At 44.8% G+C, this 15,553-nt stretch overlaps 1 protein-coding gene across 6 annotated transcripts in view; it reads left to right on the top strand.

Moving 5' to 3' along the window:
* The window catches only part of ZCCHC7 (zinc finger CCHC-type containing 7), a 120,989-nt gene extending 111,632 nt beyond the window's left edge, over window positions 1-9,357 (top strand). For all 6 annotated transcript variants that reach the window (XM_030470735.1, XM_030470733.1, XM_030470734.1 and 3 more), the window contains 3 exons: window positions 2,363-2,458; window positions 7,394-7,511; window positions 7,965-9,357. In XM_030470735.1, the coding sequence (XP_030326595.1) occupies window positions 2,363-2,458; window positions 7,394-7,511; window positions 7,965-8,404 (654 nt within the window). In that variant the 3' untranslated portion in view covers window positions 8,405-9,357. The remainder of the gene's footprint in view (window positions 1-2,362; window positions 2,459-7,393; window positions 7,512-7,964) is intronic.
* The last annotated feature ends 6,196 nt before the right edge of the window (window positions 9,358-15,553 follow it).

The following is a 15,553-nucleotide window of genomic DNA, read 5'->3' as shown; positions in this document are numbered from 1 at the left end:
GTAACTTACGAGCCAGGTGAGCTATTTGCATCTCCTGCTGTATGTTTAACTTTTGGATTACACTGAGGCACGTAGTGAAGGAGTGTGTAAAGGCTCTTCGCATACTAATTTAGCTATATAAATCACTACAGCGCTCTGGTGAGCGTGGTCCATTTCTTGTCGATATCCATGCAGCTGACATGTGTTTTCAGAAGCCCAGTTCAAAACAGTGGAAGATCTTACTTGCCTTTTCTGTAAATAGTAACAGTGTTTTGACCGCAGTGCCAGTTTTACTAGAGTTTCAATATAAGAACACTAGCAATGGCCTAAATCATACTTATTTACATGGGAGGATGACCATTCAGCAGAGGAAGGGATCAGACCCTTCAGCAGGCATTTTAGCAGACAGCGTCTTGGAATGTGAAGGATTGTGTCTCTGGAATAATACATGGTTATTGTTATTGTTACACTGCACCTTGCAAAGACCAAATAGTATAATCATGTCATTTTCAGACTAACGTTATGGTGAATTTTAAGGCCTACCTGGCAGAAAGTAATGGTCTTGATTTTATTTTTGGCAGCTGTGTTGCACTAGCATTCTGGTCGCAGAGCTCTTGAGCAGACAGGGACTGACTGAGGGAATCTTCTGGGGCTTTGCAGCAGCACCCAGTGTGGGCTTCAGTGGACATCAGCTTTGAAAGCAGATTTAAGATGGTGAAAGTTCTACATGGTGGGAAGGCAGAGGAAGGTATCACTCGTAGGATTTATTTCAGCTTTTTAGGAGCCCTGTCCAAAGTGGAGGTGATTTCTGGGGCCAATCCTCATGCTGAAAACTAACTAGAATACAGGTGATTGATCCAATAAATTAAACCCACAGATTTTTCCTCAAGGGGATTATACAAATGTTTGCATTTGGTGGGGTTTTTTTCCTTGCCTGTTCAATGTATTTATGATAAAAGGATACCTGAAAAACTAAGCTGGCTTAGTAAGTCACACACTACTGTTAGCTGGAGAGCTCTTGCTGTAAGACATGGATGAGAAATACATAAATTAATTTATAGGTGGTGGGTTTTTTTCCTTTTCCTGTTTTCCTGCCTTTTGTGACAAATCACTGTTGGATGTGTTACTCTACCTGGTCTTCATTTAGCCTCCTCCTGATGAATGAATGTGAACTGAGGAACATGAGTCAGAAACATGCATTTAAACCCAAGGCTGAAGAGGTTCAAAATAAGGTGACCCTGCAAGTGTGATCAGATTAATAAAAAATGGCATTGGAAGATTTCTTTTATTTCTGCCTATTTTACAGGCACTGCTGTCTTTCTTCTGGAGGCCTATGTGGAAGAACACAGCAGCTCTAAGAGTAGAAGAATAGGGTGATACAGATTTAAAGAAAAAAGTAATTACTGTAATGAGGTTTACCAAATGCTACTAATTTCTTTGAAATCTAGTGCTTCTGTGCTTCTTTAGTGCCAGAGAGAGGAAATGCATGCAATGCTGGAAACAGTAAGGTCATTCTTTTGCCCCATTGGATTTTAGCTAGAATTCATGCGCCCCTTGTTTGTACCCGTTCCAACAGTGCAGGCTCCATGGCAGTTATTTCTCCAGGGGATGAATGTGTTTGTGTGTGAGAAAAGTAAAGATATAGACAATATGTTCATGTGTTCCACTTAGAGGTGCTAAATGGGGAGAAGAAAAAGAGCTGCCTGTTCCCTTGAATTTGGTGGAGCGTGCTAAATCTTCCTTCACCTTATATAATCCCCAGCAGCAGCTATGGACCGCAGCATGGTGTCCTCTCTGCTGGGAGCAGAACCAGTCCCCCATTCCCTTGGAAGGACTGACAGGTTCTCCTGCAGTGTGCCTACTCCTGGGCACTGCTGTTGAAGCAAACATAAGCTTGGGAATGCAGTGGGTGAAGGTCCTGTATCTCCATCAGATCTTTGCTGTATTGCTTTAAGCGAGGTTAGTTCAGCAATTCATAAATGTGCCTCTCCATCTGGTGGATGCAATAACTGATGGCCCTGTCCATCCCGGGGGATGGTGAGGCATCTGTGAGAGGTGGAGGGGATTGGGAGACAAGGAGGAGGGGAAAGAGATGAATCAACAGCCTGTTATCTTGTATTCAGAGCTGAAATAACAGGGCCAGGTGGAATAGATACTGGGGATGCCTCTTCCCACCTCGTTTGTGATGCTCAATCTGAACCTTGTTCTGCAAAATTAGAGTAATACGAGCTGCTTGCTTCTTTTTCAAACTTAATATTCCAACAGCAAGCAGGAATGTATTGATTTAAGCATAATAAAATTATATTTATGTAATTTAAATTTATCTTTAATTCAGCATTCAGAATACTGACAGACCTAATTCTTGCCTATTTCTATCTTTCAGACAAAGCCAGGACCCATTAAAGCAGCCAGTTCTCACTCTGAGCACTCTGCTGTAGTGTACTGCTACAACTGTTCCCGGAAAGGACATTTTGGATATGTAAGTTTTGCAGTCTCTGCATTAGTGTTAAATATATCCCTGGGGTAGTTAATCTCTGACACTATATGTGTTTGGAGAAAACAGCTGGAAGAGTCAAGCTAATCCACTATGAAGGGCCACTCCAATGAAATGTTTGTGTCTTTGCAGCATTGCTGTAATCGGTGGAGGCCAATGTATTAAGTGATCTCACCCATCTGATTTAAAGATACGGAGGAAAAGTTACTATTTCTTCTTGGCATGTTTATTGCTTTGTTTCTTAAATCGTAAATCAAAATTAATTTTTGGGAGAATATTGGAAAATAAACAGTTGTTGAACACAGCTTTTTTTTTTTTTTCTGCCATGTTCAACGTCGTGTAAGGTTTTTCACCACAATCAGCCTGACAATTTGAATGCCCATTTTAGGAATTTTCTGTTTCTGCCTGCTTTTGATGTTCTTCACTTCTAGTTTCTTAGTTTAATTCAGCATCTGAATTAAGGTTGACATTATCCTTCTGTAAGGTAATGAGACATTATGAGCCTTAAGTGGCTTCAGTAAAAACTGGAGGTCTGTTGCATCTTCTAGAGTTACTTGGTGATGCTTATCACCTTTTTCAGGCCCCTGCTGTGACAAGTGCAGCCTTCCGCCTGCAAATACCAACACCAAACAATGTTAGTTCTTTTCTTTTATGGAATAAGTTCATGAGACACAAGTATTCTAGAAAATGAGTGTTACTCATGTGTTGGATAGGTAAAGTTTATAGTTTCCTACAGCTTAGAGATAGCAAATTCGTTCCTTCTCTTGCATGCTTTGTGTGTTGTCTCCTACAACTACTGAATATGTATTGTTAAAAGCTTGCTGCTGTTTTCAGCTAAATATTTAGTCCCTGTGGGGAATAGTGGGACAGGAAGGGCAGGTTTACTGGAATCTTCTTATGGCAGAGCTGAAAGATAAATAGAAGATTTTCAATGCTGAGCTGTCTTTGGAGACAAGTGAAGATTTTCTTCTTGGAGCTAAGGCCATTGTGTACAACAAGGAAACACTGCTTTCTGCTCAGCTGGATTGGAAGGGGCAGGAAATAAGCAGCTGTTGCAATCCAAGCTTGGTAAGAGACCATCGTGTGCCAGCAGCCTGGTGTCACCACTGGCATGAGTATAGGCACTGCCTTGGCTGTGGTACAGGTGTCCAAATCCTTGGCTTCACTTGCAGGACACCTGCTCAAGGCACAGCTATGCGTGCAGCAGCAGTGTGAGTCCTCAGCAGCACAGTCATGCAAACCAGCTTGTTCTGGTGTTTGGGACTAGAGCTGATAAAGCCTATGAAAACAGCACTGAAACTGATGCTGTTAAACAAAACCAGAATAAAGCCCCTGCCAGTAATATAGACTCTAAAATGGACATATACAATAAAAACAGAAGTGAGAGGATTGAAGAAGTGAGACTGATTGCCAGCAATGGATAGGGAACATTTTACTAACCTGTCAAAAAACGGCATTTGAGGAAGGCAGACAGCCATACATGGATACAAATACAGGTGCTGTAACAATGATTTGTAAATACGTGGGAGGAGCTGATAGCTCGGATGGAAAATGGCAGTAACTGTTTGAAATTCGTAAGGCAGTAAAGTGACTTAAGGACAACACTTTATGGTTATCAAAGCTAAAGAAGGTAAGATAGTATTTTTACTAGTGTACGAGGAGCAGAAATAGCCTTAGCAATGACAGAACGAAAATGGAGCAGTCAATAACAACACAGAAGGGCAGAGATACCAGACTTTCCTTATGCATACAGAAAAACATCCAGGACACACATCAGATTATCTAATGATAACTGAGTATTTGCCCTCAAATCATTAAATCTCCTGTCCAAAAATGGCTGAGGAAATTGGACTGGGAGCCTGCATGTGCATCTGCACAGTGACCGAGCTGGACAGAAAATGCTTCTGAGGTTTGCATCTCTCACTGGCTAAGAAAGCTGAGGTCATAATCAGTGCCTGAGTTCATGTGGTGAGCAGCTCTGTCAGGGCATGAAAGATCTGCCTGTAATTTGTTTGTTTTTCTTTTTAATGTAAATATTTTTAACCAGGTAAAAATTACTCATGATGACAAGCATCTTCACGTTTTTCCCATTTCTATACCTCAGGAACTATATTCTATTGCTTTTTTTGTGCAGTTAAAGCAGTTGAATAACAAACTGACCAAGAAGACAAGGCTAGGGTTAGTTTCTTATAGATGCACCATAACCAGTGCTTCCCACTACAGTCCTTTCCTTCCGTGTTACCATTTTATCTAGTTTAAGAGGACCTGAAATTCCTTTTGTTTGCTAGAGGTTTAGGAGGACCTTTCCTAGAAGCAGAAGCAAGAGCAAAAACCTTGCTGAATTCCAGAGTTAACTGTGCAGTTCTGGTAAGGCCATCATTGCAGACCACTTCTTGTTTGTAGAAGTGGAAACAGTTAAGATGTAAAGTGTCAAAGGTGCCATCACCTGGCTGTTACGTTTCCTGAATTTGCTTTATTTTTTATTGTCAGCCATGTTTTTATGTAAACTAAGGATTTAATAAGGACAAGAAATAATTTGTCTCTAGTAGACTTCACGTCATAGTTCATTTTGCAGCAATCCACACATCCAAAACATTGTCTCTTATGGTTCATAACAAATGCATGGTCATCTTAGGAGACATCCCCATTGAGAAGTTAAGAAGGAGAGTAAGTTAATGAGGAACAGCCCTCTGCATTATTCAGGCTGCAGCAAGTTCTCAAGGCAGTAGGGTTAAGGAGTTGTACGGTATCTGCAGATATGCCTTGCATTCACATCCCAGTATGCCAATCACACAGAAAATTCCTCTTGCAGGTTGATGGCAGGCTCTGCTTTCCATCCTCTGTATGATACCTCCAGTGCTGAAGACTGTCCCAAGAGTATTTAACAGTACACAGTGTATGGCAGCAGTGGCAGCTTACTTGAGAGGGAAGGATATAGCCAAGTGCGTGTTGGACATTGCTGAGGAAAAAAGGAGTGCTGATTTGGGTGGCATGTGCATTTCATTCACTACAGCTTCTCTGTCAGCACATTATCAGAACAAAAATAAGAAACGGGCCACATGTCTGCAGAGCAAACCTTAGATTTGAAGCAGGATCTCAAGCAGTACATGTCACAGGTGTCACAGAAGGATAAGTGTGTCTTTGCATACTCCTGTGTAAAGCCAATCTATGTCATTTTCAGTAATCCTTTGGCAATGTTTAGGGATAATGTTTTCTTTCATTTATTCCAGATAGACAGGCAGCTTCGTGACTGCCTAAGGGCCGCTCTTAGGTTTCACTAATATGAAACACAGGTATTTGAAGTGCTATTTCTCTGTTACTCTTTTCTCTTGTCTTAGATCTGGGGAAGGTAGATAGAGAACCCTGGAAAGGTGAGAGAGGAGATTTCTTTGTGGGGTGATAGGTGGCTGTTCAAGGTGTTCAGTGTGAAATGCAATCAACTTCCAGGATATGCTTTTCTCAGTTGAATAGTTAATGATAACAGTCTCAGGCAATGGATGGACTTGCATGCCACCTCCTAGCTCCCTTTCAGCCTGATTTTGCAGTGGGGTATAAGACTGATCCCTCAGACTTGGGTAGGCTCCAGCTACAAGCTGCCATTGCTCGTCCACAGTCCTCTGTGCAAGTGGAGACAAGCCAGTTGTCACACAACCTAACACCACCATTCTGGAGGACACCACGGAGAATAGCATGATTCTTCATTTAATTTCAGCCAAGGAAAGGCCAAATACAAGCTGAGAAACATGAAATACATGCAAAATGCATCTTTGATGCACTCTGCCTCTGAGAAAGAGAGGGGAGGAGGCAGGAGGACACACAGAGAAAGGGGGTGCTAGAGGTGGCACTAGAGGTAGCAAACACAAGAAAGAAAGCTGCTTAGCTTCTGGTGGAGACATCAGGGTGAGTGAAAGATTCTGACAGTTTCTTGAGAATAGCAAAGCCCAGAGTTCACTAGATTTGGGCAGTATCCAGGAAGTAGAAAGATGATATTGCAAAGCACAACAGCTAACAAGCAATTTACAAGGAGATATACATATCACATACTACTCTGAAAAAAAAACCAGAAAACTGTGGGAAGCATCCCAGTAAGCCTGACTCAGAAGACATCGCTAAAACTTTGTGTACAGCAGTGGAATAATTCACATTGCTGAATCAAGTGTTTGGGAATAGGCTGACATGCACGTGATGCAAGAGCCAGCCTCTTCCTCACCTCAGACGATGGTTTGGGGCACTCTTCCACTTTGCTACAGTCTGATGTGTTTGCACAGCACTCACCTACAGGATTTGATTTTCAATTATATCTGTGAGAAAACTGCAGCAGCCAGACAGTCTGCGTGTGGGCTGTGTGGGGAGGATGCTACACCCAGCTCCTCATCACTGCTTGCTTCCCCTTTAGCCCATCCCACCCTTGCAGGCTGCCACATTTCTGCACGTACTACTTCCAGACCAAATGATGTAGTTTAAAAGAGCTCCCCTGCAATAAGAAGTGTTTTCATTTCAAGGAGGCTCGGCATGTGGCTGTGCTGTGAGACCGGGAGGCAGCTGGTGGCGGGGGGACCTGGCCTAGCTGGAGGCAGGACAGCCCTATCCCCCAGATCCTACAGCTCTGCTTGCAGTCTGCCTCGTGTTTACCTAGTGCTCACCTCCTAGCCCTCTGCTTGTGTCAGTGCTACAGATGCGTAGGAACTGCAGAAAGACACGGGATTCCTTCCATTTGCTACGAGAGAACTGCAGCTTGGCTTATGTTATGTGTGTTTCTCTGTGTGCGCAGGAAGGATTATTGGATGGTAATAGAATTATCAGTGTTTAAAGAATTGCTGGCCACATCCTCCACAGGTGCAGACCAGCACCTGCAGAATCCAACCGATTTTCCTTCCACACAACTCAGCCACATCTAGTGACTTGAAACGTGTTTTGCAGGAGTGCTCAGAAAGGCGGATGCATGGAAGCATGTTCCCTTCTTCTCCATTCATCTGCTACTATGATGATGAATACGATATCAAGAGAAGGGCGAACAGATTAAAAAGAAAGGTTGCAGGTACAGTATGTTTTGGGAGATCTCTTGCCTTTCAGTTCTTTGAAATACTTTCTTCTGTGCTTAATGCTTTTAGAAACTTTGTGGGATTACTTTCACGTGTTGGGAAGGCTATAGGGATTTGCAGGTAGTCTAACAGTAGTGTAAGATTTGTGACTTTATTCATCCCTGTTTATCATGGAAATTTATTGTGTCAAAGTCACAAGGCGGGTGTTGTCAGATGTTTTAATCCTAAAAAATCCACTGAGATTGAAAATGCTGTAAACTGGCCAGAAAAGGATTAAGAGGTAACTTGTTAAGATACTAGTCTGTTGACAGAAAAAAAAAAACCACAATGAAAAAATCTACCAGAGATTAATTTTTGTCTAACTAACTTCATAAATACACAAGGAAAGCTGTGATGGCTTGCTTTAGGTGTTTTGCATTCATATTGAAAAGCACCGCTCTGTTTTACAGAACTACATGAAGCTGGCCTTCTGCCGGAGACAGCATGGCAGAAGGAAAAACATGAGGGGTACAGCCATAAGAAAAAGAACAAGTCTTGGAAAGAACATCGGAAACATAACAAAGATGGCGAGTGTCACAAAAAGGTGAAGATGTCCCACGCAGAGAAACACAGAGAAGAGAAACACAGGAGTGATATTGAAATCAGCCACAGTCTGGAAGAGGACTTCCCTAGAGGGTGTAAAAGGCAGGCATGTAAGGGCAGCAAAATCCATCACAAGTCCATTTTCAAGGCATTCTCAGGCAGCAAGACTACATACACGCAGGAGTCTCTGAAAGGTGCTAAAAGGAAGAAGAAATGGAAAAAGCAGAAAGAAGCTAGTCCTGGTAACAGTGAGAATTTATTCCTCATAAAACAGAGGAAAAAGAGGTCCAAACAGAAATCCTGGTGATGAGGAAGTGGATAGGTAGCACTGGCATTTACTGGCTCCAGTTCTGCCTTCTCTTTATTTTTGTCCCTCTCTTAGCACACTGAGTTTAAGTCCGTCCTTGAACCCACATGGGCATGCCCAGGCACAAGTCACACACTGAACTCTGTTCCCGGAAGGCAGTGCTCTGTCTGTCATGAACTGGCCACTTGAGAGATGGGCTTAGTGCTTGTGCCTGGAGTGGCTGTACTTTTCAGCAGTCCCAGTATAGGCTGTAAGTTTGTTTTCTTTGCTTGGGGGGGATATGAAGGTAAAAGGGGCCATGCTTGGTTTGGTAGCTTTTGTTTTTTCATCAGTGAGGTGTTGCTCTGCCTGTCAGAGCAGGATCTGCTGCTAGGGAGCACAATGCCCTTGGAGCTGACGGTGGAGACGTCTCATGTTAGGACGAGCTGGGATACAGACCAGGCATATGGATGTAAAGCATGTTTCCTGCAGCCACTCAGTATTTTCCAGTGTGCTGGAAACAGCTGGGCACTGTTTCACTTCAGTCGCTCCCAGAAGGAGGGTGCTGCAAAGTCGTTGGCTTGCACTGTGGGATGTGACAGTCTCCTGCCTCATGCTCCATTGTGGATCCATCACCCCCAGTGCCACAATTTTTGGTGCACAGGCCCATTCCCTCTCTTTGCCAACTAGTCAGCAGGGCAGGAGAAAGCAGCTGAGAATGGAACAGAGTTTACATCTCAAATTAAATATGTCCTGTTCCCCTTGATGTGGAAGTTGTTTCTGGTGAAAAGACAGCAGAGTATGAAAGATTTATTTGCTTCCAGACATAACTGTGTTAAAATTCAGTATTTTTTTAAAGACAGTTATTTTTGTACACTGGAATTCAACAAATGTGTTGTTAAAAGCTTTGTAAGAATAAATGCTTCATCAAAAGAACAACCCAAATAAAACTTCACGAGGGATATAAAAAAAAATGTAGCTTTGTTTCACATTTTCTTGCATTACCAAGCATAATTAAAACCAGTGTTTTGCTCCCTTCCCTGAAACTACATGACCTCTGGCAAGAGATTCTCCTGGTTTTGAAAAGGAAATTATCTCTACTGTACTCATGACCTGCTCCATCCTGTACCACTCCCTTTGCTAAACAATTGATAGTAACTAACAGCTCAGTTTCAGAAAAGTGCATGTCCTCTCTTAATTTTACTAAGAAATAGGCCTTTGGCTATGGTTGTGTTTTAAAATTAGAAAGCATTTGTAACCTGTGCTAATGTAAGGGCATCTGAGAAAGAGAAACAGGTACACTAGAAAAAATTCAGGACTGTCATTTTCCCAGTAGTATTCCATGCTGATACTCCCTGAATTCATCAGTTTTTTGTTTGGCAAGGTTGCCACTGAGAACACTGGTATTTTAGTGACCATATCACCTCATCTCAGAGGTGGCTGGAGTAGAGCTGCACCTGCATAATACTTAAGAACCTAATGCCCATTTTTGCTTATGTGTGTGTCCTTGCTGGCAACTGAAGTTTAACTTCGTTGATCACTTGGTTGAAGAGTTCCTGATGGCACTGAAAAAGTAAATCAGTTTTAGCCCTAATTAAGAAAAAATTAAAAATTAATTGCATTCCTGAAAAGACTCAACCCTGACATTGAAACTCATCTTTTCCTGTGTGCTGGGTTTTGCATCTTGTCTCCCAGATGTGTTTTCTCCACTGCTTTTCAAGCTAATATTGAGTAAGTCTGGGGTTTTTTTAGGGTAAAAATGACTCAGTGAAATTGTGGCCTCACCATTTTCTTCACTGTACAATTGTGTGATAAGGACTGGGCATGCTCTCGAGAGTTTTCAGATCCTCCTCTCATTTACTGAAGAACGTCAGGAGCAGGTAGGTCTGTACTTCACTCCCCGAAAAGTGAAGCAGCTGTGTTTTCAAGTGTCCAAGACGCCAAGGGGAAAACCGTGGCCTGCAATAGCATCTGACAAGAGATTGCTCTGAGTCATTAGTCTGTTTGTGAGGTGGTTTACAGGTGCAGTGTGGTGTGCCATAAAAGAAATAAGACAGTCATTCCTAGATGTGAAGACCAGAAGAGCATTATTCTGATAGCCACTGCGGTAGGATACTCTGGAGAGACCTCTGAGTCTCCACCCTCAGACTGCCCTCAGTCCACCACTCTCTTCCTCATTTTCAAAGGAAGGAACCTGCTCAATGGCTTTGGTCAAGAATATATCACCTTAGACTCTTCTGTGTAGTTTTTCAAAGTCAGTTATGTGCTGGGGAGCAAAAGCCTGCCTTCTCTTGGAAAGCTAATGGTGGAAAATTTAGGTAGGGTAAATTAAACATGTGCTTGGGTGAAACCACTTTACCCAAGTAACAAGTGATTGGTCAAGAGGAAACGGCTTCAAGCAGCACCAGGGGAGGTTTAGATTGGGTGTTAGGAACAATTTCTTCCCCAAAGGGTGCTCGGGCATTGGAACAGGCTGCCCAGGGCAGTGGTGGAATCACCGTCCCTGGAAGTGTTCACAAACCATGTAGACAAAGCACTTAGTGACATGGGTTAGTGGTGGCCTTGGCAGTGCTGGGAAACGGTTGGACTTGCTGATCTTAAAGGTCTTCTCCAGCCTACCTGACTCTTATCGGTCTAACCCACAGAAGCCTGACTGTGGATTGTGACTTGTGCCGGTCACTGGTAGTGACTGTTGCAAGCACCACGTGATATATTTTTGGTGGAAACATCTCTTGACTTTCATTCTGAGTCCTGCAGATACCTAACCTGGCCCTTGCTCTGATAGATGTCTGTTGCTGCTTGTTCCAAGACAGTGAGTGAAAGCACAGGGAGTTGGGGTATTTGGGACCACAGGAAGAGAAAAAGATAAAACACTTGGAAGCAGATAGGAGCTGGATGAAGGGACTCCCTCTAGCAACATTGCAGGTGAAGGCCAGGTTCTGAGAGACTAGGGGCCAGTGTTGCAGTGCAGCTCTCATAAGCTGCTGACCATGAGGCAGCAAAGCTGTGTTAAAGGAAACAAGATACTACAGCAACATACACAAACTGGAACAATAACCACAAGTCCACTTAGGTCATGGCAGGTTAAGACATCAGCTCAAATACTGACTTATGTCAGGCTTTGCACAGCAAAAGAGGGCAAATCTGCTGCAGAGGGCCCACTAGATAATTCGGAGAAGAAACAGGGGGTCCAGATAATACAGCTATCAAGGAAAGGCTGACTTGTTTTCTAGAGGAAAGGCAGCTGGATAAATAACGTGCTAAGTAAAATTTCTGTTCTTAATGTGGAAGTGAGTAGAACAGCAAAGCATGCATTTAAAGAACAGAAAGAAAGGTGTAACTGAGACACTAAGGAAAAAGACCTTGGACTCTTCATTAGGGACTGGACTCTTCATTAGGGACTGTAGTGGTAGGACAAGGGGTAATGGCTTCAAACTTAAACAGGGGAAGTGTAGATTGGATATAACGAAGAAGTTCTTTACAGTGAGGGTGGTGAAGCACTGGAATGGGTTGCCCAAGGAACTTGTGAATGCTCCATCCCGGTGTTCAAGGCCAGGTTGGACAGAGCCTTGGGCGACATGGTTTAGTGCGAGGTGTCCCTGCCCATGGCAGGGGGGTTGGAACTAGATGATCTTAAGGTCCTTTCCAACCCATACCATTCTATGATTCTATGATTCTATGAAAATGGTAAAGCTGATAGGGGACACCAGCGGGCTGTCTGAGGAGAGTATGCTGTCTTGCTGGTGGGTTTCAAGAAGTTGAACAACCTGATGGAGATCACAGAACCACAGAATGTCTCCAGAGATGGTGCATCTACCACCTCTCTGGGCCACCTGTGCCACTGTTTTACTACCCTCATTGTAAAGAATTTCTTTCTCACATCCAGCCTGAAACCCCACTCTTTTGGTTTAAAACCATCACCCCTTGTCCTGTCGCAACAGGCCCTGCTAAAAAGTCTCTTCCCATCTTTCTTTAAAGTACTGAAAGGCTGCAATAAGGTCTCCCTGGAGCCTTCATTTCTCGAGGCTGAACAACCTCAACTCTCTCAGCTGTTCCTCATAGCAGAGGTGCTCCATCCCTCTGATCATTTTTGTGGCCCTTCTCTGGACCCTGTCCAACAGGTCCATGTCTTTCCTGTACTGAGGACTCCAGAGCTGCACACAGTACTCAAGGTAGGGTCTCACCAGAGCAGAGTAGAGGGGCAGAATCACCTCCCTGGACCTGCTGGCCACGCTCCTCTGGATGCAGCCCAAGATACAGTTGACCTTCTGGGCTGCAAGTGCACATTGCCCTCTCATGTCCAATCTTTCATCCACCAGTACCCCCAAGTCCTTCTCCTCAGGGCTACTCTCAATCCCTTCATCCCCCAGCATCTGTTGATACCAGGGGTTGCCTTGACCCATGTGCAGGACCTTGCACTTGGCTTTGTTGAACCTCATGAGGTTCACATGATGATAGAGGTGGCTGAGCAAGCTGATGAGTGGATGGAACGATGAGGTCCCTTCCTTCAGCAGTCTCAGCAGCCTGGTCCTGCCCTCCTTCATGCATAAGCAGCAGTGCCCTGAGCTGCTGTTGGGTAGCACAAGTTCATGCATGCCCATGGTCAGGCATTGCAGGAACAGAGAATGGGAGAACCAAGACTCTTACTGGCTGCATGGGACTGCCTGTCCTCAGCAATTGCTCCCCAGCCCAGAGTAGTGCTCAGGTGGCTGAAAGTCAGTGCCCCACATCTCACAACCAGTGCACTCCACTCCAGCTTCAAAACCTTCCCTTAGACTGGGTGCTGTAGCCTCCTTGCACATGGGAGCGACAAGGGGCAGTGAGGCAACATGGATTTGTCTCTTGCCAGCCATTGGGGCTCTAGCAGGACCCTCATTTGCAGACCTGTTTCCAGCCTGAGATGGAGTCTCATGGTGTACACCCAGTCAGTGAACCTTCTCCCCCCAGATCTTTAAAAACTTCACCTGGATCAGTGAGTAAATTATCTCCACTTACCTGCTGGAGAAGGACAACCAAGTGTCTGGTCTGTGTGCCCACGTGGTGGGCTTCACTCCCAGGTCTCCTTCTTGGGCCACTTGAAACAAAATGGGTTGTGTCCTGCACCAGCAGGCTGTCACTGGTAATCAGCACTACTAGTAAGGCTTCTCTCCAGCAGCTGATGAATCTTACAGACCTTAGCCAAAAATAACACAGTTGAAGATGTTTCTGCATGAGATAAGAAGGATGGGATAAGGAAAATGGCTGAAGGGGTGAAGCATTTTCCACAAGCAAAATATCACTACATTAGGTACCAGTTAAAGGAAAGCACTGCGTTAAAATCCTGTTCTTGGCCAGGTGACTCGCAGACTGAGTTACTTTCATCAAGCTCCATTTTATCCTATTAAACCAAAATGTACTTCAGCCTGTCATTCCTCCCACCTGCCTTTTTCCCCCCTCCTTTAAAGAACTGTCAGTCTTTACTCCAGAGATGCCAGGGACTGAAAAACGTGCTTATCCCAGGAGAGGATAGTGCCTCAAGGCCACAGTTGATGTGCACTGGTGAAGCAGCATGAGGAAACCTACACTGCATGAATAAATAAAGGACTGTAGCTCAGCCCAGACTCGGTGGAGGAGACAAGATGGATGGATCAAAAGGTCAGAGTCTTGTTTGATAATGGGGGCAGTTGTCCCAGGAGTGAAGAGGAGAAAAGAGAGTATTTGGTCTATCATTTGTTGCAGCCACTACACAGCAAGGTTGAGGAAGGAAGGAATACTTTGATTTGAGGTGTACATCTCTGCAGCATACCAGCAAGCAGTGGAAAGGAATTAAATGTGTCTTTGTAATACAGTGGAATAGAGGGCTGGCTCCAACTTGAAACTTTCTTTTCCGTAAAGTCTGCCTAAATATATATATACACACATATACATACATATATATATGCATATATATATATGTATCTCAAGGCACAAGCTATTGTAGAATCTGCTAGGAAAGTCATTTAACCAAGCGTGTCTGAGCTACACAGCCACCCTGTACTGCACTGCTCTGAGCAGTGACCAGCATTTCCAATGCCGAGAGCCACCCTGCATGGCCCCAAGCAGCCCCAAAGGAGAGGTCTGAAACCCATGGCAGAAAGATGACCCGCTCCCTTGTCACCAATGCCATGCAGGTCTCCAGCCAGATCCCCAGTGAAGCATCAGGCATAGCAGCATCCTGCTGATGGCAGGACCAAAATTTGGGGCTTCCCCCATCAGACAACACTGGTACGGAGGTGCAGGGTCCCATGATGTTCTGACCAGAGTGTGCTCCCTCCTCTGAGTTGGCACTGTTCCTCTGGCAGCAGTGCTAGGCAGTCTGCCTTGGACACCACAGCTCTCCAGGCTGACACTCAGTTTGCCAGCAAACTGGTGGGGATGTTTGCCTCAAGAGGTCCCTAAAGCATAATGTTGGTTGCTGATCTCCTTGTGGCACCAGGGCACCTCAGCACAGAGCTGTGTCCCAGTCCTGCCCATGCAGAGGCTGCAAGTGAGAGCAGGAGTGGGGTGAGCTGGTGCTGAGGACATACAGGCTGGTTGACCGAGGAGGGAGCAATTATCACCCCGTTTTGGGGTGTGGAGCCAAAAGCCAGACATGTATATGCCTGACACATATGTGCTGCAGAGCCAGGACCTGAGCGCAGGCATGGTCCGCATCACCCTTAAAACCATCCTTCTTCCCTCTCAGGCAAGGAGCTGCAGCTGCACTGCTGGTTTAGCAGGCTTGGCAGACCCTGGAGCTTTCAGCCCTTGATCTTTGCCCAGCAGTAGTCACTTGCCGAGCATGGCTGGGATTTGATTTGCTGTGCTTTTCAAGGGAGCTCACTGGCTTTGCCAGGCTTCTTTAACTGCAGCTCAGAAGACACCGTTACCTGCCCACTCTGGAAATCCTAAGAAAAATTTGGCAAACAATCAATTTTGCTTTCAGGCAGCACTCCTGATCTCATCTGAGAGGAGGTGTACTACCTCTGGTCCCTGCTGGACACGTGGGATCTCATGTACTCCTGTAGCCTCTGGTAGCCTGAGCAGCCTCCACCTGCAGCAGGAGGGCCATGTTCTCCTGCCTTATGTGCTGCAAGTGTAGAGGCATGGGCTCAGGCCCCAGGTGCCCATGTGTGGGGTGAGGATCCCCCAGACGAGCTGTTGAGCTGATCC

Source organism: Strigops habroptila, chromosome Z (genome assembly GCF_004027225.2).
Source record: "Strigops habroptila isolate Jane chromosome Z, bStrHab1.2.pri, whole genome shotgun sequence".
NCBI classification, from domain to species: domain Eukaryota; kingdom Metazoa; phylum Chordata; class Aves; order Psittaciformes; family Psittacidae; genus Strigops; species Strigops habroptila.
This window is presented reverse-complemented; position numbering and strand designations above follow the sequence as displayed.